We start from the raw sequence: 26,165 nt of genomic DNA, 5'->3' as shown, positions 1-26,165 counted from the left end.
AACAATAGATTTTATTTCTAAAGTCCATAGACTCCAAATCTTGTTCCTGTTCCACGTTGGTTCCAATCTCCGGGATCTCCTCTCTCACAGGTACCCCTATTCCAGTCTCCAGGGTCACCTCTCTCACAGGGACCCCTGTTCCAATCTCCGGGGTCTCCTCTCTCACAGGGACCCCTTCCAGGGTCACCTCTCTCACAGGGACCCTTATATCTTTAATCTCCTGCTTCATTTTACTCAATTCAATTTTCATTATCTCAATCTCATCCATTATTTTCTGAAACATAGTTATTTCCAGATTTTCAGCCACTTTCTTAATTGCCATTTTAAAAGAAAAATATAGGAAAACCACTTCTTATTTCAGCAACAATTGGGTTAATACTCCAAACTTGGTGACATCACAGTATAAACAGAGCAGACAGCCTTATCTCTCCAATAGTTAAGTAAACAAAATGCAGTTCCCAGGATCGAAACAATTAATGGCAATCGTCAAGAAACAGATTCGTCAAAATAAAATAGACCAAAAAGAGAGTAGTCTCAAAACAGTATAATATTTTTCAAAATAAAAATCTGGAATAGAAATCCCTCTTCTGTGTATATCTTTAGAATGCAAATCCAGGACAGCTTTTTGCAACAAAAACAGAGATAAGCTATTAATTAGTGCGTAGCAGAGAGAAGTTATGGCTCCCCAGTGAGATGTCAAAAACTGATCAATCTGGCAAATCTCTTTTAAACAGCAACAATTTAAGTCAAGTAAAAGAAAAATATAGAAAGAAGGGTGCTTGCCTGTTAGTGCGTTCTCTCTTAGAAGATAAGATGAACGTTCGCTTTAACAGATAGAGCTTGCTGTTGAAAAACCGTCCCACCTTCGTCGGCTGGACCTCGTCCCATAAATTAATGAGATCTGGTCGTCCCAACAAAAATAGGCTTTGAGGTTAATCTCTTCGTTTCTCCCTACCCGGGAGAAGTTTAATCAGTCAAAAAAAAAAGAAAAAACTGACTGATATATCTGAATAAGCTTCTTTTGAGGCAGGAGCCCGTCTCAAAAGCAGGCACAGGCTAAGTCACCCTTCCCGGAAGTCCGGAACATCTGAAAATTATTGATGGTTTTGGCAGACCACTTAATGGTTTTTTTGCCTCTTGTAGCAATTACAATGCACTATGCTGAATGCTGTATGAATTTTAATGAATTGTATTTTTACTGCTTGTTTTATATTTTATTGCGTGACAATGTGCATTCCAGAGTGCAATCTATTATACAATAACAGACATAAAACAAGCAATAAAATACAATTAGAAATAATATATTAAATGCAGACATGCTACAAATTACCTGAATAAAGCTTGCAGATCAGAGTTTGGGAACTCCTAATTTAGAGAATAGGCAAAATGCTGTCCTTATAAGAGTCTGACTGGGAGCAATTCAGAGCAGAAACAGGGATATGCCGCTTTCCCACATGTTGCAGGCCTGACACAACATTAAAGCGAAGCCTCCAGTTCAGGAGAGGGGGCATGCTTTTGCATCTTCATTATCTCAGCCTGGGGACATGCATGGTTGTTTGTGTAGATACTCCTTACTTCCCATGAGTTTATGACCCAATGAAGGGGCGGTTTTTACCTTCCTTCAACATTCCATGGCAGAAAGTCTCTGATCCAGTGAAAATGGAAATGGACTGCCTTCAAGTCGATCCCGACTTATGACTACCCCATGAATAGGGATTTCATGGTAAGCGGTATTCAGAGGAGGTTTACCATTGCCTCCCTCTGAGGCTAGTCCTCCCCAGCTGGCTAGGGCCTTCTCACTTGCCACAGCTGCACAAGCCAGCCCCTTCCTTGTCCGCAACTGCCAGCTGGGGGGCAACTGGGCTCCTTGGGACTATGCCGCTTGCCCACGGCTACACAGGTGGCAGGGCACGTGACCCCTGAGCCACTCACTGTGGGGGTGATCTTTAGCTGGCTTTAGAAGACACAAGCGTGGATTTGAACTCACAGACTCTGGACTCCCAGCCAGGCTCTCCTCCCCATTGTGCTATACCAGCTTATCTGATCCATTGAGGGGTAGGTAAAAACATTACCTCGTTTCATGATTGAAATGACATTGGGATGCAAGATTTATTGGAGGATTATATGCTAGTACAGTCCAGAGACTTGAATTCAGTGAAAGTATGAGGTCATTATATGCAGCCCAACACACTAGCTGTTACAGGCAGTACATGGGAAGAGTAGACCAAAGTTGACAGATGAACGTTGTAAAGACGGATATAAAACTGAGGGTAGATGCAGGGTCGGCCCTATAATATATTATTGCTTTATTTTTACTCCCAGAAAGAGGTGCTTGTGGAATTTTTCTGCCTTAGGTGTCAAAATAACGTGACCAGCCTCAGGTATCATGCACTATGATTTGAGGTGGGGTGGAAGGGACATTTGCTGCACCAACTCAGGCAGCAAAATGTCTTGGCCTTGGGTAGATGGGCATTGGGGCAAGCAACACACATCAGCAAAAGAAAGGAGAAGAGCAGGTTCATGAGTATAATATAGGATTGGCCAGTTCAACAGGTTGGCTCTGTCAAAAATGAAGGAATTAAATCTTTAAAAATTTCAAGCACAGCACGTCTGATAATGCTTCATAAGTTACTTTATTAGTTATGATTTTGCTTTAAAATGTATTTATTACATTCAGAGTACAGAGGACTCCCAAGAGGACTCTCATTCAGTCACTGAGCATACCTAGATCCCACTTTGGGATAATTTTATATTGAAAAGTGGGTAACAAATTTTTATAAATAAATAAAATGCACCCGCTTCATCAGTACTGCTGCCTCATATGCGTTCAGGCCATGCCATGGATATGGAAATTTCTCCAGGTTTGCAGCATAAGATAACCTTTGCAAAGGGCTGGCTGTCAAAATTAGAAGTTCCATATTTAAAAGCATCTTATTAAAAATTGACCCTTTCCTGCATGTTCTCGTCACTAGGCAGCATTTCCTAATCGTTTGATCCTATCAGTATCATCCTCTCCCCACAACCACTGTCTGTCCATTACCTACCGGGCCAAGTTCAAGTTTCTGGTTTTGGTGTACAAAGCCCTATGCAGCTTGGGATGGGGATACCTGAAAGATCATCTTACCCCTTATATACCCAAGTCGATCAATGCACTCTGCAGGTGAGGCCTCCTGCAGATACCATCTTCTCAGGAGGTCTGTTCTGCACAACGTAGGAAGCGGACCTTTAATGTTGTGGCATCAACATTTTGGAATTCTCTCCCCTTAAATATTAGACAGGCACCATCTCTGTTATCTTTTCAGTGCCTCCTAAAGACCTTCCTCTTTCAAAAGCCTTTTATGTAGAGACCTTATCCTAGTTTGCATCTGTGCTGGACTTACTTTTTTAGATGTTTTTAAAGCTTTTTAAAAAATATTTGTAAAAGTGTTTTGTTTTAATATGCTTTAAAGTATTTTATTTTTAGGATGTTTTAGAGTGTTTTTAGTGGCCACTCTGGGCTCCTTCTAGGAGGAAGAACGGGATATAAATTTTAAAAATAAATAAAGAATGAAACCATTTCTCTCCCTCCCCCCTTTAGGAAGATTCCTGTGTCCCAATTAGCACACTCCCTCTGCTCTGGCCATCTGCTGAGCTACTGGCCTCAAAATGCAGAAGAGGGTTAGAGCTGAAAGACAAAAGAAAAGTTTGTGTATATGGAGATGGGAAGTTGTAAGCAAGCATATTTTAATAGTGGAAGGTGTTTACTGGTTGCAAGTTGCAGAAGTTAAAGTGGGTGTCTCAAATTCTGATTTCCATTTTTTATGCATGAAAGAATGTAAGTGCCTTAATTCTTATCTTAAACTGGTTTCCACTGCTGCAGCCTACTCAGCCTGGCATGGCCATTTTTCTTTTGGGTATCAGACTCCATTCTGGAAGATTCAATCTGCTTATAAGCCATGTCCTACATTTGCCAGCACTTCCCTCCCCATTTTTGCCCTCATACTTGATATACGTTGCATAACTTTTAAAAATTATAACAATGTCCACGACAGCTTATGCCATAATAAATTTGTTAAGATGCAGCAAATTTGGTGTATGTTTTAAATTGGGCGGTTTATAATTATAAATCCTCAATGTAGGAATGCAGCACTTAACCTTGGTGGGTTTTAAACATAACCTAAACGAGGAAGAAATTGAAGGTATATTTTGGGTGAACATAAAAATAGTTGAACACATTTTTGAGACAAACATCTACTCTTCAAAGCAAAATATTTAAACTGCTATAATCCGGTTGAGAACCAGTGTGATGTAGTGGTTAAGGTGCTCGACTACAACCTGGGATATCAGGGTTCGAATCTCTACAGCCATGAAGCTCACTGGGTGACTTTGGGCCAGTCATTGCCTCTCAGCCTCACAGGAAGGCAATGGTAAATCCCCTCTGAATACCACTTACCATGAAAACCCTATTCATAGGGTCACCATAAATTGGAATCGACTTGAAGGCGGTCAATTTCCATTTATAATCTGGTCATTCTTCATGGGGTTAATTTTTTAATCGGCCAAATCATAACCCTCACCACCTAAGAGCCTCCAATCAAGTTTCACACGAATAGGCTTTATGATGAATCAAACGTTCAGGTTTTGTAACAGTAGAACAAATAAAAAACCAGCTGCTGACTATACAGTTACTCCTGCTGCTGTACAATACGAGTAACATGTGAGCATACACTTACGCAGAAATCCTAACCATGCATTCAAAAGAACATATATGGCATACATCCTGCCCGCTCCACCCCCCAAAGCTGCTCTTGTTCAGCGGGAACGTCTGAAAAGACCTTCTAAACTCTTTCCGTTGAATGTCTTTCCGTGAAAAGGCCTCTAGGTGCGTTCACCCAAATGGGCTTGTATATAAGGCCCCTTTACGCCTTACTGCTCCATGCGGGAAGGTCCGAGCAAACCGGCTCACGTGCGGACGCTGTGGGAGGGCCCATTTCTCCTACCCGCTTTGCTCACGCTCGTTCTTTCGGACACGAAATGAGCAAGAGAATGGTCTTGCGTGTAAACCTATACTGGGAATAGCCCCTATTTATATTCACGCGAACAAACGTTCGTCTTTTGTCAACAGGGTCACTTGTTTGAACTTATGTGCAAAAAACAGTAGTTCACCTACAAGAAAACGTGCGTTGCTATGGCAGAGTAAATAATTTAAGGCTGCCCACCCATACACAAATTTGGGAGCGAGTTCCATGAAAGCTTAATATTATATATATTTAATACCTCGGTTGACAAAGACGAAAGTTGCTGTATACAGGTCAAAATTGCGGTCAGTTGGGGAGCTGATGTACAGCGACTGGAGATTACGAAGGGCGGGCGCAAACAACATCCTGTCCACAAGGCAAGGGTTTTTGCTTCAGGGGATTCTGAAGAGAATTCACCCCACCACTGCGCAAATAAAATGGGGCGCTTCGGCGTGCGACGAAGAAAGGCCCTTCTGGTTCGCTGAAGCCAACATTACCAGACGTTTTTCCTTCTCCCCGCCCTTTCTCGACTAGGTGGAGCCATTGTTCCTTAGGGCGGGGCGGACGAGCCTGAGCCAGCTAGGTTTATGCAGCGCGCAGGAGGACTGGCTCGGCCACTTTGACTCTGCTCCGCTAGCGCGCAGGCAAGCAGCCGGCACGGAAGAGGGGCCCCCCGAAGAGCATTCAACAGCCGGCCCTTTCGTTCGCTTGCAGCGCTTACACGTGGCAGTCGCTTCACCGCAGAGACCCAAGACCAGCTTCGGAAAGAAGGACGTCGGCACTATGGGCAAAGGGGTGAGGAAGGGAAGGGACAGGGAAGTCCCAGCGCGGCCCGCTAAGCGTCTGCGAGGGTGGGAGGTCGCGCCTCGCCGGCGCCTGCCCATCTTAGGCTGCTTTTTCTGCCTTCGCTTTGATCCTGCCGGCTGCGGGGAGATGGTAGCAGCGGCTGGTTGTAAAGCAAGGCTTCTTTAGTCCTTAGCCCGCCGATGGTGCAGTGGGTCCCCTGCTCCGGTGTCGCCCTCGGCTCTTGCATGGGTGGCTCCACCTAAGGCTGTCGGCTGCTGTTTGGGACGGGTGGGGCGCCGCTGAGGTTCTTGCCTTTCGGCTATGTGCTCTCAGGCGGTAGTTGGCCTCCTGGGATTGGAGGGGAGGGAAATCTGGCCGTCAGGAGGTAGTGGAATCTGGACCGGGGTACTTTCCCCGCGGGGGAAAGGCGGAAAGGCAAAGGCTTCCTCAGGGAGGCGGAAGCAGATCGCGCCGCAAGGCGGGTATTTCCTCCCCTGGCATAGTGTGAACGAGCTCTTGGAGGAGCAGGCAGCACCAAAGTCAATGGTGGGTGTGGGTTTGCACGTCCGTCTGCGGTGATAACATCGTTACTTGGTATCCTTTTAACTTACGGAAATGCTCACGAGTGTGTGATTCAGAGTGGCACATGGAGGCTTATTAAATTCACCAGAGACGATTGGCAGACGGGAGGATCACCATTTCAACGCTGCCCGACGTTGAAAAAACACCCTGCATGTAATAAACTAATACACTAGGTTGTATCCCTTTCTCCGATGCATTCCAAATATGACCCTTCCCCTGTACTCTGAAGTGGCCTAGTTCAAAATTCTGCTATCCGGTGATGTGTAGATTGGTTCTGGTCATTTCAGAATGCTTGTGGGTGAGGCTGCTCTGGATATGCAGGTGTGTGTGGTGAGCCCTGTAGTGTTTTCCCCAGGGAAAGTCTGTTCAGTTCTAACCCTACTTTATTCTCTGGTTTTGCTTTTGTATCCTATGTATGAAGTATTAACCTCAGCTGATATAGCAGTAAGTGGGTATCACAGGTAGTTTTACTTGAAACCAACATGAGCAAGATTTTGGATTCAGTGGAGTTGGTCACCTGCTTTTCAATAGGGAGCTTCGCCAAAAAGGCCACGTATTTCCATGCACCGTTGCATTGCCTTTAGGAGAAGGGAGCTATTTTCTTAGCCCATTTCGTAACCTTGTTATTGCTACCACAGGTTCTGGTGAAAATGACTGGTATGATTTCAGACATAATGATACCTGATACTTTAGCTTGTACATGGCTACTTCCAAGGCAACTTAGAGCAGATTGTAGAAAGGGAATTGCCATTGGACATTTAATAATGGTAGGGGACTACTACTGACTGGGTTTTTAAATATTAGGTAACAACTTTTGTGCATGATGTCCAGACACTCTACCAGCAGAGTGGAAGTTGCTTGTGCTTCTGGCTGCTGGTACATCTTGTTGCCTACCGCTCCCTCTAGCATTTCTGTTCTGTGCGCTGCTCTGCTGGCCAGGTGAAAGTATTTAATTTTCCCAGAGTGCTTTCCCATTTTTAGCTTAATGGCTGAATAGTAATTTCAGCTTGGATCACCCCAGTCCTAATGTGACATTCTAACCACTATACTACCTTGTCTTAAGCTGCAATGGAAACGAGTGGTTGTTCTATATAATATTAAAGTACCTTTCAAGAGTTCCATTTGAACGCAGAGCAGCTTTCCTTAATTGTATTTATGTAGAGGCCTCGGGGCTCAAGTTCTGTATGATGATTAATTAAAATTGCTCATTAAGCAAGACAGGTGGAAACAGGAGAAACTGTTGCCTAATTGAGGAAATACCTATATTGATTCCTTTTTATCTAGCAGTATGATTGGTTTTAATATTGGATGTAGTTTAATTTCATTTTAATGTAGATTCTGTATGTTTTAATTATATGTGCTTTTATCTGGAAGCTGCTGCGAGTTCCAGTATTGGAAGGATGGCTGGATATAAATAAAGAATAACTAACTATATTCTAAGATCCTACAGTTTGATGCAATGTAATAATATTTGCTTAGATCTGGATACCTGTGTAGTATACTGTTACCTTGCCATTTGTGATGTTAGCTTCAGGACACAAGACAACTGTACCATTCATGAAGTTGAACCCCCCCTCCCTAGGATCTTCCTTTTTCTTGCCAGATGTAGCACATGATTGCATCACTTGGCTTTGCGTTGGCCTTTTTTTTGTGCAGGGAGAGAATATTTTTGGTTGCTTTTCATATAACTGCAGCTTATAGCAACTGAGGGAGCCTCTGTATTTAGTATTTGATTGCCGCTTCAGGCCTCTTCCCCTTCCCAGTACAACCCTGTTTAACTCAGAAGTAAGACTTAAAGAATTCAGTAAGATTTACTGCCTCATAAGTGCGCTTAAGACTGCTGCCTTTGTTTTATCCTGTGGCCCGCAGCAGTCCTGCCCTCTTGAAGTATGTTAACTGTCATGGCTGAGAAGGTGAGCAGATCTGACAATGCTCCTGTTTGCTTGTTGCAAAGGCAACTGAGGGTAAATGAATAGAAAGATCACAATGCAGAGGGTTGTCTGTAAAATTCATAGCACAGTCATAAGTTGTTCTATGGCTAGCTGTACACTTCAGGGCGCATGTTAGCAGTTTCCCAACAAAAGCTAGTTTAAGATGGGGGTGCTGGTGGTGAATATCAGTTTGAACTGGCTTTTACCAGTAACAACTAGTTTAATTCAATGCCATTTGCAGCCATGGAGTTGTAGACTTAATTACAAAAAGAAGAAGCTTTGATTGAACATTGTCTGTTATTGCCTTGGCCATGTTAAAACAAACAAAGCTGAGATTCTGCAGTCTGGGAATTCTCCTTGTTAGCACTGGCTTCGTTAAGCAAACCACAGAGGGATCTCAGATTCAGAAGAGCCAGTTTGAGTTTGAAGTTAAAAAAACAACACCCTGCCACACTGCCTACAGTGACTCAGATGAACACATTTGGACAGGAAAAAAACGGAAAATTACTTGAACCTGTTTTGTGGCTCTTTGAGCAAGTTAGACCTTTGAATTTGGTGTTTATGTAACCAGAGTTTTGAGTATAGCTGCAAGACATAACCTGCTCATGCTAGAGTATGAACTCTAATAGGACCTCTCTGTTCCACTTGTGGTTGTGTCTATTGGCCTGTTAACATTTTCTTCCTCAGGATGCCATTTTCAGGTTAAGAACTGTATAAAGTAGGAATGTTTTGGTTCCTTCCCAGGATAGCCATTGCTGGGTGTACACATATATGAACCATCCTGTACTGGCGTAACTGCAGTTGCTTTTTACTAATGTATACCTTTATCCACTTCAAACAGTGATATCCCAGAATAATTTGGATTTTTATTTGTTATTTATGGCATTTTGCTGAAAACAGTCTATGCACAGAATGTAAATTTCAGAGTACAATAGTGACAAACAATTTTGTCACTATCCACAGTGTCCATTTCCTTTGACCTTTCAGAACTTTTCAATTCTCCCCCCACCCCCAAACACAAGTGCAAAAGGGGACAGCTGCATAAATGGAGGTCAAAGCCTCCTGTGGTATCCATATTACATAGGTAGGTTCTGCCAGGAGGAGATGGTAAAATTTTCCACTGCTCCACAAAGGCTGCTGCCTTCATCTGAGAAACCTTTCTTCTATATAGTAGTCTAAAAAGGCTTTTGACTGGTGTTGTTTTTTACCAGTAGTTTTATTTATCTTTATTTGAGATTAAAGCTGGGAGTTTGTGACATATAGAAGGTATTGTTACAGAATAAAGTTAGCTGTTTAGCAGGGCTGTGGAGTCGGAGTCGTGAGCGATTTTGGGTGGAGTCAGAGTCGGTAGAAATGTACAGACTCCGATTCTGACTCGGACTCGGACTCCTTCATAAATGGCAAATGTAACTAGTAATGACACATTTACTGTTGTAAAATGGTAGCACAAGCCATTTCATCATCACCACGTGAATCCAGAGCTTGGAAACGTTACTTTTTTGAACTACAACTCCCATCAGCCCCAGGGATTGGGCTCGTGGGAGTTGTAGTTCAAAAAAGTAACTTTTCCAAGCTCTGGATTCACGTAGTGGTGACGAAATGCCTTGTGCTACCATTTTCCTCCCCATTTCTGGGAAGTTACAAAATTGTTCTTTTCCCTTGGAAATGCCTTACTTAGAAAACAGTCCACAGTTGGGGGCCCTTTTACAGGGGTAGCAAAAGGTGGGGGAAATGATTTGAGCACCCACAATAACTGATCTCTTTGTGATCCTAGATCATTTTGGATTCTGAGCTTAGGCTATTTTGGAATTGGAGTTTTTGGTTCATATCATACTTTATTTTCTTGCAGGAACCTGAACAGTAGGGGCAAAATGTATATGTCTTTAAAACTTTTTTTGTTCTAAATAAAATGAAAATGATTATGATAAGTGCATTTAGGTTTCACAAGAAAGCATTCATATACTTGCCATTTTATTCCGAATCCAGTGCTGCAGCATAATTGTTCCCTTGTATAGTAACATGCGGTTGTTTTCCATTTCCGCATAAAGAAAGAAATATAACTATAGGTGGGGTGTGCCACCAATTGCAATCCAGTACACGCTTACTTGGGCCAAGTCCATTGAACCCAATGGAACTTACTTCTGAGTAGACATGTGGTGGATTGCAGCCTAACTCTTGCTCTGTGTAGATGCTTATGGCCGGTGGCTGTGTATCCATAGCTGTGATCTCAGGAGCCCCTCTTGACTTGGCTTCTTAGGGCACTGCTCACCACTTTTCTCCAAGTCCGCTGTGCCTGCCAGAGAACGTTTGAGGACAGGAGAGGATGTCTTTCATCATGCTGCAGCCTGGAATAGGCAAAAGCAGTGAGTTTCTTGCACACCTTCTGTGTGCTCCAAAGTTCAGAGTGATAAGAGTGAGGAGAGGGAAGGAGGCTCTTGGGATGTGCTTCTGAGAGGAGCCCTTTTCACAGATAGTGCCCCTTGGTGAGCTAGTGAGTTGTCTTGTCAATGCCTGTCATGTAAGAAACTTCCAATGGAAAGAAATAATATGATTGATTCACAAGAAACAGCGTGTAAGACCTTTGAGGAAAAAAGGGGTGATCTGCCTGTATCCTCAATTCCAGGACTAAACGTGTCACCGTGAGCTTCTCAACTAGTGGCAGATTTCTCCCCCCCCCTCCTTTTCCCCCAATTCAAACCCACTCCTACTTTCAGTACTACTTGCAATATGCCAGACTGAAGGGAGGGCTTGGCTGGTTAGTCAGCCTGAGTTTGGGATGGAATTCACAGGAAAAGGAAGGTGATCGTGCCATTAGTTTAATTTTATTTTAATCTAGACTCTGTATGTTTTAATTATATGTGTTTTTATCTGGAAGCCACCGCGAGTTCCAGTTTTGGAAGGATGGCGGGGTATAAATAAAGACAATAATAATAATATGCACATGTGGTTTGCTTCATGTTTTCTATCTAGGGTGAGGGAACAAGCAAGACTATAGGGGGAGTGGTATAGCTGTCCAAGTCAGCCAGTGCAGAATTGTCACATCCTCCTACTCCTGTCTCTGCTAATGAAATCAAGCCAATCTTGTTAGCTGTATGCTGCTCCTTGGAGAAGTCCATCCTGTGCTTTGGAAATATACAGCACATAGGCTTGATTTATACCAGCAATAATTCCAGTTCTTGGGAAGGGTTGCTGTGGCCCCATATAAGGAATGAGAGAAGAGAAGCTGATCTAGCTAGCCAGTCTTTCCCTGAAATGGTCAATTGAGAGAGGCAGTTACTGCCTGACTCTTTTTCCAGACCCAATTCCGGAACTCCTTGAATTAATTTACAGAAATAGAAAAGCAGTCCTGTGTTTATACTACTGGCCTTGTTGCTGCCAACACCCTCATATCTGAAAAGGCCGTAAAGGGCAGCACTGCATAGTGGTGGGCAAAGAAAACAATATTGGGACCAACTAACAATTATAAAATAGTGAGCTAATGTTTGAGTTTTCACATAACTCTTCTATAGGTTGAACATTAAATTGGTGGTGGGAGGTTTGAAGGGAGAGAAGGATTATGGTGGAAGTCCTGTGTGCAGTGTGGCAGTCTTGAGATGGTGATTCAGGAAGCTGTTTGTAGACTAAGTTTGTGCCTAGCACAATAGAAATTGGATTTGGAGACAAAGATGCAATGACAAGTCTCTGAAATATAAAAGCCAGCATTTATTCAGATCTGTTTGTAGCACTAATGAAGATTTTGATGATCTGCAAGGTAGACATCAGAAGTAAAGCAAAATGTGGTAGGTCTTTCATTAGCAAAGTTTGAGATCAATTTTAAGTGTGCATTAGGCAGAGACAGTAGTCAAATTGAGTAGGCTGATCTAGTGTTTGGAGGGCATACTGCTTCTCAAATATAGGTATTTATTTAAGGTATTATATACTGATTTCTCATGTCGACCTCCCAAAGAGGTTTACAAAGACTAGTACAACAGTAAGCATTGATTTTTTAAAAGTTACAATATATGGAAAATACAATTTGCTTAGAAGAAGCAGTTACTGCTTCTTCTCACTATCTACAGGGCAAGATAGTCCTTTAGAAGCCCTTGTGGAGGCAGTTGGTAGGGGAGGCTTTCTGTGAGCTGGATGGTGGCAGTTCCATTGCTGGGTGGCAGAACATTTTCATCCAGTTCTGATATTCCTCTCTTGGATGGCTGAAGCATTCAGGTTGGTTGACCTGGATTTCATAGAAGGCACCTATTGTCTTGTTTGTAGAGTTCTAGTCCCAGTTCAGAGTTTCAATCCATAAAGCTCAAACTGAAGCGAGTAGCAACATTCCCTTAGTGCTGGCTGAATAGTAGGTGAATAGTAGCTCAAAAGTTGCTAGGCCTCTCAGACTCTAACTGTGAGGTCACCTCTAAACAACTTTATACAGACACAAAATGATGTAAAGTAAAGGGTTTGTAAATCAAAACCAGTTCCTTGAATTGTGCTCAAAAGGCCCTAGGGAGTCAATGCAGATGGTGACACGTTTAAGCAGTGGGCTCACCCCTGTTGACAAGCTGCAGCCTCCACTTTCCAATCTAGACAATAAAAATAGGAAGCACTGGAGCTCATGTTAGGAGCCTTGTCTCCCTCTGCTGAAGAAGTTGTTCTCTCCTTTGAAACACCTTGCCAGGGGCTGGGGGTTAGCAACAAAAACCAAGTAAATAATCATTGGGGTGGGAGTTGGGGCATGTGTGCTTAATCTTGGCCATAAAAACTCCCAAAGAAGAAAGTAGATGGCAGGTGGCCTGAATGAAAGAAAGGACCCCTTTTTCTTCACAGATTCCCAGTAGCCAGTTGTTCCTCTGCACCCATTGAGTAACCTTTCTCAGATTATAGATTGGACACTGGCATTGCAGCTAGCTCTAGAAGCCAGTTTTGGCTTCTCGAGCAGGCAGCATGCTGCTTGCCCTGTAGGGGTACGTTGATTGTCTCAGTTGGGCAGTGGTGGTGGGAACAGTTTCCATAGGAAGATAACCATTGTGCTGCATCTGTTGCCGCGGCCACAGAACAGTAGCAGCTCCAGCTGTCCTTGAGATGCTGTTTTAATGATGTCACTATAATAGCAGAGCAGATTCCCAGGCACTTTGTTTTATGTACTCTGGCTTTTATCTCATCCAGATTGAAAAGAGCAACACTCCTACTTGTCTAACCCTCAGCTTTGTCTTACATTTGAAATATATCACAAGCAGTGCTAATTGTGCAAATTCCTAAAATATGGAGGAGCTCTTGGCATTTTTACAGAGGGTGGGAGAAAGAGAAATGTTGGTTTCTAAAAGTAGCAACATACCCTTATTTTCCATTAAGATTCTTAATAATTCTTATGCCAACCCATGACATTGGGTCAGTATTATCCCCATACTGCAGATGAGAGACTGAGGCTGAGAAATCTTAGCTATCCCCACTTCAGTTTCCTTCATATCTAAGCACAACATTCTTTATTATAACCAGGGCTGTAGAGTTGGAGTCAGAGTCAGGAGCAATTTTGGGTGGAGTCGGAGTCGGTAGAAATGTACCAACTCTGACTCCTTCATAAATGGCAAATGTATATTAACTAGTAATTACACATTTACTGTAGTAAAATGGTAGCACAAGGCATTTCATCACCACCACGTGAATCCAGAGCTTGGAAAAGTTACTTTTTTGAACTACAACTCCCACTAGCCCAATCCCTGGGGCTGATGGGAGTTGTAGTTCAAAAAAGTAACTTTTCCAAGCTCTGGATTCACGTGGTGGTGATGAAATGCCTTGTGCTACCATTTTACTACAGTAAATTTGTTATTACCAGTTAATATACATTTGCCATTTATGAAGGAGTCAGAGTCAGACAGTAGAAAAATAGAGGAGTCGAAGGTCTGGCGTACCAACTCCACATCCCTGATTATAACCTTCTGTACATTTGGCCACCCCATGATTTACAGTGTAATCCTCTACATGTCTACTTGGAAGTAATCCCATTGAATTAATTGAGGCTTGCACTCTGATAAAGATTGCAGCAACTGAACTTTGAATGTTTTGACAATATTTAGCTTTTTTTAAAAAAAAAAAAAGGTAAACAGTTTAGTATTGCTTTGAATGAGTTATTAGCACATTATATGGCAGAGATACCTGTTCTTTCTACAGAGTAGACTCATTGAAGTTAATAGATATGACTAACTTAGGTTAATTAATGTCATTCCACCTATTCTGAGTGGGACTTGATTAAAGACAACACTGTGTGTGTACTGTATAGCAGAACTTTTCCTTTTAGTTCACAAATCAACTATGAATAAGTACATCCTTACTGCTTACCATGAAATCCCTATTCATAGGGTTGCCATAAGTCGGGATCGACTTGAAGGCAGTCCAGTTCCGTTTTCAGTATCTGAGGGCTTGAATTATCCTTACTGAAATAGTGATTCTGCCCTGGGATATTGAAATTCTACAATTTTGGCTTTTTTTACAATAATTTTTATTCAAATTTTCATAAAACATACAAAACAAAATCATAAAACATTCAAAGACAAAAAACAAAACAAAAATGATTAAACAAAAAAATAAAATGTTGACTTCCCATTTGTCGCAGATCAAATCAGTTGTAGGTCTACAATATATAACAATCCTGTCTCTTAAATTATATTATAAAATCACTTTCCTCCAGTAGTTATCTTAATTAATCATCAAATCTCATAAACATTACTTTATTCTTTCCACAAAAAGTCAAAGAGAGGTTTCAGTTCTTTAAGAAATATATCTATCAATTTTTCTCCAAATAAACATGTCGATTAATCCATCTCGTTAATAATAATAATAATCTTATTGTCATAACCATAGTCCAAATAAACATGTCGATTAATCCATCTCATCAAAATCTGTTAGGTCCAATAATTTCAATAGCCATTATTCCATTATCCCTATTAATTCCATCTTCAATAGTCCTGTTAAGTCCAGTAATTTCAGTGTCCAATCTTCCATTATCAGTATTCCATAATAATCTTGCTGTCATAGCCATAGTCATATAATAAGAGTCTGATGGGAATTTCCTCTATCCCAAATATTTTCTTGCCATCAATTCTGAATAAGTTGCTGAAATATTGTTGTAAAGTCATATCTGTGTTCTTCTTTTTTACAAAATGCACTGGCTCATCTCTTGAGAGTTTTTCCATTGTCACATGGCTGCAGTTAATTCCATAGATTTTCTCTATATCAAGCTCCATCATGTCATTCCAGTCCAGAAGATTATCCAAGCCATTGATAACTTTATCTCTAATATCTTCATTAATTTCTTCAGAGATAACGTTAAATTCCAAACAGTAGATTTTATTTCTAATATCCATAAACTCCAGATCTTTTTCCAATTCCACATTTGTTCCAATCTCCAGGGCTTGTATCTTCCCTTTATTTTTTCTTTTCTCATCTCTGATCTCATTCTCCTCTCTCACAGGATCCCCTATTTCTTTAAGCTCCTGCGTCATTTTGCTCAGTTCAATTTTCAGCTCCTTACTGCCCTGTCGCAGGGTTTGTTTCGTTATCTCAATCTCATCCATTATTTTCTGAAACATAATTACTTCCAGATTCTCAGCCACTTTCTTGATTGCCATTTTTAAAACCACCAAAACAAAACAAAAATAAAGAAGAACCACTTCTTATTTCAGCAACAATTGGGTTAATATTCCAGGCTTGATGACATCACAGTATAAACAGAGCAGCCTGCCTTATCTCTCTATGTTCAAGAATACAAAACAAATTTAGTTCCCAGCATCAAAACAGTTAGTGGCGTTGTGAAGAAGCAGATTCGTCAAAATAAAATAGACCAAAAAGAGAATAGTCCCAGACAATATAATGTTCCTCGGAATAGAAATCCCTCTTCTGTTTATATCTTTAGAATGCACTTCCAGGACAGCTTTTTGCAATAGAAACAGAGATAAGCTGTTAATTTCGTGAATAACAGAGAAGAGTTATAGCTCACCCAGAAGCTCTTTAAAGCTGATTCATTTGACAAATCTCTTTTTGCTGCAACAATTTAAACCAAGTAAAAAAAAGAATAGAAAGAAGGGTGCTTGCCTGTTAGTCCGTTTTCTCTTTGAAGAAAAGATAAACGTATCGCATTAATCAGATAGAGCTTGTTCGGAAGTCCGTCCGGCATTGCTGGCTGGACCTTTTCTCATAAATTAATGAAATCCAGTCCTCCCAACAAAAACAGGCTTTTGAGGTTGATCTCTACGTTTCTCCCTGCCCGGGAGAAATTTCATCAGTCAAAAAAAAATGTTCTGACTGATTTATATCTGAATAAGCTTCTTTTGAGGCGGGAGCCCGTCTCAAAAGCAGGCACAAGCGAAGTCACCCTTCCCGGAAGTCATTTTTGTTTTGTTTTGTTTTTTGTCTTTGAATGTTTTATGATTTTGTTTTTATGAAAATTTGAATAAAAATTATTGTAAAAAAAAAAGAAGAAGAAATTCTACAATTTTGGCCATGCTGGTGTTTGGAAAGATGCTTTACAATGGTTAAAACATTTATTGCATTACAAATAGAAACATTGTTTGCATTATGGTTTTGTTTTCCCTAAAATAGATATCTAAATAACTTCAGCAGATACTTGTTTTATGCTCAGCCTCCCTTTCTCACCTGCAATCATAGATAACTGTCTTCATCTTGCTCTAGAGCTCACAGAAATGCACAGCCAAGAGAAGGACCCTCTTTCTTCCCCAGATGGGTCCTGGTTCTCCTGCTCCTTAAAGGAGCTGAACCACCCTGTCCTGCAAGGAGGTGGTGTAAGTGGTGGCAGTGGAGCAGAGCTCTTGCCACATTCACCCTTACCTGAGCATATGAACCTGAGCACTGCATAACATGTTAAATGACCATAAGAAATGAAAATGTATATAAAGAAATATAAAAGGGCATGAGAGCCAAGGGAGATGGGAATGGGTGGGGAGAGGGAACAAAGGATTGGATTGTTTAATTGTAATAATGTTAAAATCCTAATAAACTATACATTAAAAAAAAGTTGTTGATTCATCTTACTGTGCCCACTGCTCCAGCCACACACTCATTGGAGTGTGTGGTGAGGAAGCAAGTTGGTGTTGTCTAAATGCTGACAGCACCATGCTACATCTAAACCAAGCATCCATTAAAACCAGAAAGCATGTTCTGCTGTTCTCATCTCTGTTTCCAACTGAGGCTGACAGAATGAATTGGCTGTCTGTGACGTGTAATCTGCAGAACACTTTTAAGTACACTTCAGTAATTCACAAAGAAATGTGGTGTGTGGGAGGAGAGTCCAGAATTTTCCAGGCATGTGAACTGGATTGTAGGGGGAGGGCATAACTGAAATGTGCAAATCACCTTTGAAATGAGGACATGGAAATAATAAAGTAGGGTTTATGTTCAGCTACCCTCTTTACGATTTTATAAGCTTTACTTCCATCTGAGCTGGAAACGGGAGGGACAGTGAAAGTTTTCTCTGGTATGGCTTATCTGGTGTTAATCTAAGATTTCTTGCATTTCAGTTCTATTTAAAGCAAGAGACTGGAAGAGCTGAAGAGGGGGGTGGTTTCTCACAGTGGTTGGTTCTATCTTTTATTTTCTTCCTAACATGACCTCTTTTTTTGAAAAAAAGGGAAAGGTAGGAACAATGAAAAGAGGACATGTAGAACACTGAGCATTTTCAGCTCAGCTTCACCTCCTGCACAGATAAAGCGCCATTCCATTTATTAAAAACAGCCTGTCATTTTCTTCCAAATGCAACACAGTCCTGAGTGCACTGCAAAAGTATGAGGCACATAAATATTCTTCTTTGTAGGATTTTAGGTGCTTTATGAAAGAAATAGCTAAAAATCAATATGCTAAGCTCGTAATTCTGTCCAAAACCAACTGGCCTCTGCTTGCTTATAACTATTCCTCAGTAACAATGCATTCTATTCATGCACTGTTGTATGAACTCCAACGACGTCGTGGTAAAAACAAAAAACTTCCAGTGTTAAATTAATATGATCAACAGATACACCTCAATTAATGTGGTTATCATTAATTCTTGTCAGCTTGATTACAAAACTTGGCCTGGTTTGTCCAGGCAGACAGCAAGCATAGCATCTACTATTTATTTATATGAGAATTTCCAACCTTCTAATGCATACGGATAATTCAGGGTGGCTTAAAACAATTTAAATTACAATATTGCACCACACTGTCAGTGAAATCCTATACATGAATACTTGAAAGTAAGTCCCATTTGTGAAATGAGATTCTCTATGAGGACATCCTAGGGTCCCAAAGTAGATGGAAGAGGATAGGGGGGTCTCTATCATTGGTCAAGATGATTGGTAATTGAAATGACCTTGTTCCTAAACATGCTTTTGTGCAAAAGTTCTGCATGCATGCTAAATTATACTGGTGAGGAATATTTTGAGTACAATATTTTGGTTCATGGGGGGGGCAGTGGAGAATCATATTAGCTTCCCACTTAACTAACATAAGAAGCCTCCAACCTACAGGGTTGCATTGGCACTTTGCCTCTGAACCTAGCGCCTCCCCCTCATCAAGTGGCCACTTTGTGGACAAAAGCAGAAGGCTTTTGTTGGCTTACTTTATCCAGAGTTTGTTGTTGACTTACAAATCCTGCTTGGTTTGGAAGTAATAACATGGCAGTGGTGGCGGCAGCAAAGAGATCATATTTCTTGGCCTGTATTGCGTCTTTAGTGGATCACCCAGTAGAGCTGTTTAAGAACGGTGAACTGATTGGTTAAGACCAGTGTAGTATCATTGACAATGGACCACTCAATAGCCTGCTGTGAGAGATTTGTGAATCACTTTGATGACAAAGTTATTTGGATCAATGCTGAACTTGATGCCAAAATTAGTTCAGGACCATTGAGGTCCCTGGAGCATCACTGAATTACACCTTGTGGGATCGCTTTCAGTTGCAGCCTGAGGATGTAGACAGGATGCTTGTGGCAGTGTAGCCAACTACATGTTGTATTGATCCCTGCCCATCATGGCAGGTAGAATCTAGAGGCAGGACTTGACTGGATAGGTCCAGGGAGTAGTTAATGCCTCTTTACAGGAGGGAGTTATGACCACCGCCTTGAAACATGGCGGTATTGCTGCACCTCCCTGGATCCCGATAAAACTACCATCCACTCTCTAATACTCCTTTTCTGGGCAAGGTGATTCAGAGGGTGGTGGCCAGCCAGCTGCAGATGTGCCTAGAGGAAGCAAACTATCTAGATCGATTCCAGTCTGGTTCTAGGCCTGCTTTTGACACTGAAACACCCTTGGTTATCTATTGGGAGAGAGATAGGGAGTGCAACCCAGTTGGCTGTCCTTGACATCTCAGCGGCTTTTGACACTATTGACCATAGTATCCTTCTGGAACAACTCAGGGGGATGGGAGCTGGAGGCCCCGTATTACAGTGGTTGTGCTCCTATCTGCAGGGTCTCTACGAGAAAGCAATACTAGCAGGCTGTTGCTTGGCATGGTGGCTTTTGAGCTGTGGGGTCCCACAAGGGACCATTCTGCCTCCTGTAGTATTTAACATCATAGTAAACCATTGGGAACTGTCATCTGAGGATATGGAGGATGATGTCATCAGTATGCTGATGACATGGAGCTTATCCCTCCATTCCAGAATGTAGCTGGTAAGTGGGGCAGCCCAATGGAACCATGCACCACCTGTTATGAGATTACTGCACTGGCTACCAGTGAGCTAGTGGGCTCAACTCAAGGTGTTAGTATTAGCATACAAACCCCTAAACATCTTGGGACCCAAGTGTCTAAAAGAGTGCCTTCCCTAATATCAGTCTCAGACCCTAGAATCGCCAGGGGAGGCACTGTTGGTGATGATGACCCATGACAGGGCCTTCTCAGGTGGTGGTTTCCTGTTTATGGAATGCCCTCCCTAGTGAGGTGTATTTGTCTCCGTCATTAGCTTTTAGTTTCTGGCAACTGTGAAATTATAAACTGTCAGAGTAGGTAATTGTTTTTTGGAAGTTTTTAACTATTTTTGGAAGTTTTAATGGCATTATATTTTTGACTTGTTTGCTGCCCTAGACTCCTTTGGGAGGAAGGGTGAGAAATAAATTTAGTGAATAATAAACCAGAATCCTGGATTAGGGCATCATGCTAAGGGACCGCTTCCTGGTTTGTTTTTAATCCTGCCTTATTGTTATATGCAAACATGGTTAGATTATTTTTTCCCATGGTCCACCTCATAAATCTTTGGAAAAGGTTTTATAACTGTTCCGTGATATAGCAGCACAAAATGGATCAGTTGTGCTAATCTTGTGATAAGACTTGTATGGAATGTTCTTGGAAACGATGACATTCTTAACCAGAATTAGGAATGCAGAATGTCTGTTTCTGAAGGAATTGTTTTATGCACAGACACTTCTCTTTAATACAAATCTAAATAGTTTTTGGGTTGCTGCCTGAATTATTGACAGAGCACGTGCACATATCTGCAGGGTGCTTGCTGCAGTGTGGAAAAAAAAAGAATCATGCTCATGTTGGCTCAATTCAGGCATCTCATGTAAACTGTGGTTTTGTACTACCCATAATTCTGAACATAAACCATGGTTTGAGTTTCCAAACAAGCAGCTGCTGATTGAGCTAAAATAAATGGTTTTAGAGTGCTTGTCAGCTTTTGTTTTCCCTCATAGTAGTTTCCTTCATGAGTTCATTCCCATATGAAGGGTGCAGCAGCCATTGGAGGCAAATTGATTGCTATAACTATGGCTTATCGATTCTGACATAAACCAGATCATAATTAGTGCAGATCCACTTCAAACCACCTGGACTAAGCCATTGAATCCTAGCCTCCTCTAAAGAGGAGGTTTTTTTGAGTTCACAGGATGTTCACGTGAGGGTGATGCATTGAGCATTGACCAAGGGTTTGACTGGGCCTTCTCCGTACCCCCTTTGGTAAATAATATCTGCCCAGTGACATTTGCTTGCTACCCTTTTAAAATTCCATTAAATTTGGTTTTTAGATAGAATCTTAGGCTTTTATTCCTTTCCCTTATCATGTGTTTAAAATTTGTAAATGGCTTTTTATTATACCTAATTGTGAATCATGCAAAGTCTTGTTTTGGAGCAAGCAAATATACTGCACTGCTATGAACGTCTTTACAATCCTGGCCCTGTGACTGTTGCTTTGGTGTTGTCTGCAGTCTGCAATTCTGTTTAGTCAGAAATAAATTCAACGATGTTAATACCCCTTGGTGCTTGGGGGAATTCAGGTCTCCCAGAAAGATTGCTTCTAATACTCTTGCAGAGAAGTGTGAATTTCTCCATGTTCAGGTGCTGCCACTTAAGGCTGCAATCCAGGGCATACTTACCTGGGAGTAAGTCCCATTGAACCCATGGGAGCTTACTTCTGAGTAGACATGTACTGGATTGCAGCCTAACTCTCCAGTTAAACTCTGGTAGCAAGATGGGGAAGGACCACTGCCCAAGACTGGGGAACTGCTGCCAGTTTGAATTTGACGGGATGGGCTGATGACCTGTTTCATTGCAAGGCAGCTTCTTATAACAATCTCTGGTGTTCTTATAGGCTGGACGTGACAAGTATGAGCCTGCAGCAACATCTGAGCATGGAGCCAAGAAGAAAAAGGGGAAGAAAGAAAAGGATATGGACGAACTGAAAAAGGAAGTTTCACTGGTAAGAAGGACTTCTGACCTGCAGAGGTGGGGGTGATTCAACTCATGAAGTAAGAGTTGTCTAATGTTTTTCCTTTGAGACTTTCCAAACATTATTTCCTAAATTTCATCTACACACCCAGTTCCCTCCTGTGATCGTCAAGCTTTGTTCAGGTTACTGAGCTTTCTTGACTACCTGTCATTTTTTAAGGACTATATGGAACAAGCTTGCCATAAAACTAGTGTGAGGCGCAAAATTGCCTTGTCTCTGCAGTGCCATAACCTTCAATAACTTACCTACTTGCCTAAATTCCAGTGTCTCATTACTCTCTGCAAGTTGCACTCTGTCTCTTTATCCTAGGTGGCATTTTTGGTCTGTGACAGTTGTGTTGGCATTGAGATGCAGTGTGTGTGCGCGCATGTGCACATGTGCAGGAGAATAACTCTTTGTTGACAATAGCCTAATATGGTTAAAGAGGCTTTCTTGCATATTACAAGAATATGAGAAGCACACACTGGCCTCAACCACTGGAAAACTGCCTCCTTGGAAGAATGTCATAACAAGGGAAAGACCAGCCTGGCACTGTCCATCAGAGTGAGACAGAGCAGTTGCAGTGAGCTTGCTTTGCCCCTATGCACGAGCAAGAGCAGTTTGCGCCCTTGGACTGCAGAGCTGAAAGGGAAGCACACTGAGACCCCATCCAACAGCCAGAGGACTAAAGGGTGGTGGTTGGAGAGAAAGAGTGAGTGTGTTTGGAAGATTATGTGGTTGAAAGGTGGGGTATAAATCTTAAATAAGCAAATGCATTAAGTATTGTACTGCATTTATTTATTTAAAATCTTTCTATATTCTTCAGCAAAATTGATCCCAGAGCAGTTTACACAATTAATGTCAAAACAGTAAAACACTTAATAAAGCAACTGGCAGATAAAAACCCTAAAAGGCCAGGTCTGAAAAATTTAAGGGCTTTCTCCAGTCCCCAAAAGGGAGGGCATTCCATAAACAGGGTGCCACAAGTGAAAAGGCACTCTCTTGATTGTCGCCTGCTTTGGGCCTCAGCTGATGATCTAAGAGCATGGATGGGACGGTACAGAAAAAGGAGCTCTTTCATACACCTGGGTCCCCCCAAAAATTAACAGGACTGCACTCCCATCTTTCTCCCAACGGAGGTCATATCAGGATGACCAGAGACGTTTCGGTACCATAACCAGGCCTGAAAACGGACTGAAGTGGGTTTCAGCAGTCTGAATTACCCAAGATATCCTGGAGTTCAACAGTGCTCTGGCCTTGAACTGCAGCCATCCACTCAAGCATCTAGCCCAAAAAGAGATATTAGTGACTGGGCAACAGTTAGTAGATTTATCTGGGACTAAAGTTTTTTTTAAGGAGATGACCCTCCATTGCTTCCTTAAAGGCTGTTGGGGACTGTTCCTTTTTTTCTGCAAGACATTGATTGCCTCCTGGATACAGAGTCACTCCTCTTCTGCTGGATTTAATTAGCCATAGACAAAGACCAAGTACACAAGAAGTCAGCTGAACCCCCTCCCAAGGGCTTTATCTATAACCTCGGGCAACAGCAACTGAAAGTCATGCCCCCAAATTAGACACAGTGCTTTAATAACATCACCGGATGCTGTTAGAAATTAGGCACTGAGGTCTGATCATCCAGGAGTGATTTTATCTTCAAAATGTCTGGCAAGCTTGTCACAGCAGGCCTCTGAGGGTTCTGGGACCACTCCCTGGGGGCCTACTTGGAGCAAGCACTGAACTGTAGGAAAAGCTTTGATGAGCAGCTTTCTAAAGAGTCAGTAATAGTGAAGGATTGTTGTTTTGCCACCATCATCACCAATAGCTATCTCCTACTTGTGTTTGAGATCCTCCGTGGCGCAGAGTGGTAAGCAGTGGTAACGCAGCCAAAGATCTGCTCACGGCCAGAGTTCAATTCCAACAGAAGGAGGAAGTCGAATCTCCGGTAAAAGGGGTCGAGGTCCACTCAGCCTTCCATCCATCCGTGGTCAGTAAAATGAGTACCCGGCATATGCTGGGGGGGGGGGTAAAGAAAGGCTGGGGACGGAACTGGCAATCCCACCCCATATATACGGTCTGCCTAGTAAACGTCGCAAGACGTCACCCTAAGAGTCAGAAACAACTCGCACTGTAAGTGCGGGGACACCTTTACCTTTTTTTTTAACTTGTGTTTGATCGCCACTAGCCTTACACTTTAGAAACATTTTGGAGAGCTGGAATGTTGCATAGCTGTATTCTCAAATGGACACAGCTGGCTATTACAGGGGTGCCACCCTTTTTAGGAAGAGTGCAGCCATTGCTGATTTTCCACCACCACCCTTTCCAAGAAATACTTAGGTTTACCATGGGAAGTCAGCTATGTCCTGGGGTCCCCATTGTAAAGATAGCACTGTGAAAGGCACAAGAACCCTGTTGTCCCCAGTACCAATCCTAAACAAAAGCATAGGCTATCATCCTGTATCAACCTACCTGGGAGTAAGCCCCATTCAATACAGAGAGACTTACTTCTAAAGTGGGCATGCATACTGTGAGTTCAGTGTACAGTGAATTCTACTGAATGCCTGGACGGTGGCAGGACACATGCCTGAGCCTCTTTGCAAAGTTCACATTTTGCTTTTGTCATTGGAGGAGGGGATGCGTAACATCCACCCACACTTAATTGTCTATTATTATTATTATTATTATTTATACCCCACCTTTCAGCCAAAGGCCCTCAAGGTGGCATACAAAAAACACACACATAAAAACACAATATAAAATACATCAATAAAACAATACAATTTACAAAATACAATTTACAAAAGTTAAATAACTGCTCTTAGGCTAACAATATAAAATGCACGACACATGAGGGAAAAGGGACAGGGAAGAACAAGGAAAAAAGCACGCTCAGGCACCAGTTCTTAAATTACACTTCTTATCATGACCAGCTGGAATGGAAGCAGGTAGCCTGATAGCATGGTGGCTCCTGGAGAGGGCAAGGGCAGCTAGTCGCTCAGCAGAGGCAATGAAACAGCTCACGGATGGATCAGCTTTGGCATAAGAACAAAACACATCTTTGCTGCTGAAGTCACGAGGCATCCTGGCGAGCACGTTGCGCGGCGCCCTCCTCTCCTGCACTCTGCCCCTCTCGTCCACTCCTTGCTTGGGTTCCTTAGCCGCCATGAGGCTACAGAGGCGCTGGATATGCTTGGGGTCAGCGAGGGCCGGTCGGCTCGACTCCAGGTACACGACCCGGCAGAGTGCCTGCTGCGCCCAGGGGTCCCTCGCTGACGGCCCGAAGCGTGGCGCAGGAAACTCTCATTCTCGGCCAGGTTGTTGAGGCAGGGCGCGGCTAGCAGTATTTGCAGAAAATAACTTCTGTGGAGTACCTTATCTCAGACAAACCCACTACAGAAAAGATGCATCCTGCTTGCTAAGGAAAAAAGGAAGGGCAAACTACAGAGATTCCAGGGACTACTAGAAAATAGGACAAAAGCAGAAAAAGTGCACTAAAGGGGAGGGAAAAATAAATCCGGGGTGGTTTTTTTTTAGTCTAGAATATTCCCCCCCCCCCCAGCAAAAAATCTAAGCTAGATACCATTACCACCATTCTTGGGGTAATACGCTTTTCATAAACATTGTATGTATCCCAGAATCTTGGATTAGGTGTTACCTGAATAAAGGCACAAGTGTTCGCTATTATCTGTTGCTCTTGCTGTGCTTGTAATGCCTTAAGGGGCTGATTCATGCAGCAGTCAGATGTCCCTGAAGAGTACACAGATCACATTGGTGAAGGTGGTATTTAAAATGTGTTCCATGCATAGCTTTGGGGAAAACAGCATGCAAGCCCAGGTCTGACTTCCACATGAGGAAACTACATGCCCAGTGTCTATTTGCTCTTTCTGTTCTTTATCCTTGTCACTACCCTGTGAAATAGTCAATCATTGTATAAGGGACTGAAGGAGAGTGAATGCATGAAGATTGTGGGTGAAATAATTGTTTGGGTCAAGTCTTATACCCTCCCACCCATAGTTTGCAGCAGAATGTTCAGGCCAGATCCCAATCAATACACTGCCCTGTATTGCACTGTGCAATACCCTGGGACTTCACTGGTTCTCTGACAGAAATCTGAGAAGGGCATACATTACAATGGGTTCTTTAGGGCAGAGTACAATAAGTGTGCATGTTCAGCAAGGATACAACAAATGAAGCTGGGATCTAGCAGC

General features: G+C 42.2%; 1 protein-coding gene across 1 annotated transcript in view; it reads left to right on the top strand.

The window, feature by feature from the left end:
• The first annotated feature begins 4,999 nt into the window (after window positions 1-4,999).
• ATP1A1 (ATPase Na+/K+ transporting subunit alpha 1) overlaps window positions 5,000-26,165 on the top strand; it is a 37,461-nt gene continuing 16,295 nt past the window's right edge. Inside the window, exons 1-2 of the mRNA XM_061638705.1 lie at window positions 5,000-5,792; window positions 21,844-21,951. Coding sequence (XP_061494689.1) covers window positions 5,781-5,792; window positions 21,844-21,951 — 120 coding nt within the window. The 5' untranslated portion in view covers window positions 5,000-5,780. The remainder of the gene's footprint in view (window positions 5,793-21,843; window positions 21,952-26,165) is intronic.

The sequence above is a fragment of the Rhineura floridana genome, chromosome 1, assembly GCF_030035675.1.
Source record: "Rhineura floridana isolate rRhiFlo1 chromosome 1, rRhiFlo1.hap2, whole genome shotgun sequence".
Classification (NCBI taxonomy): Eukaryota; Metazoa; Chordata; class Lepidosauria; order Squamata; family Rhineuridae; genus Rhineura; species Rhineura floridana.
This window is presented reverse-complemented; position numbering and strand designations above follow the sequence as displayed.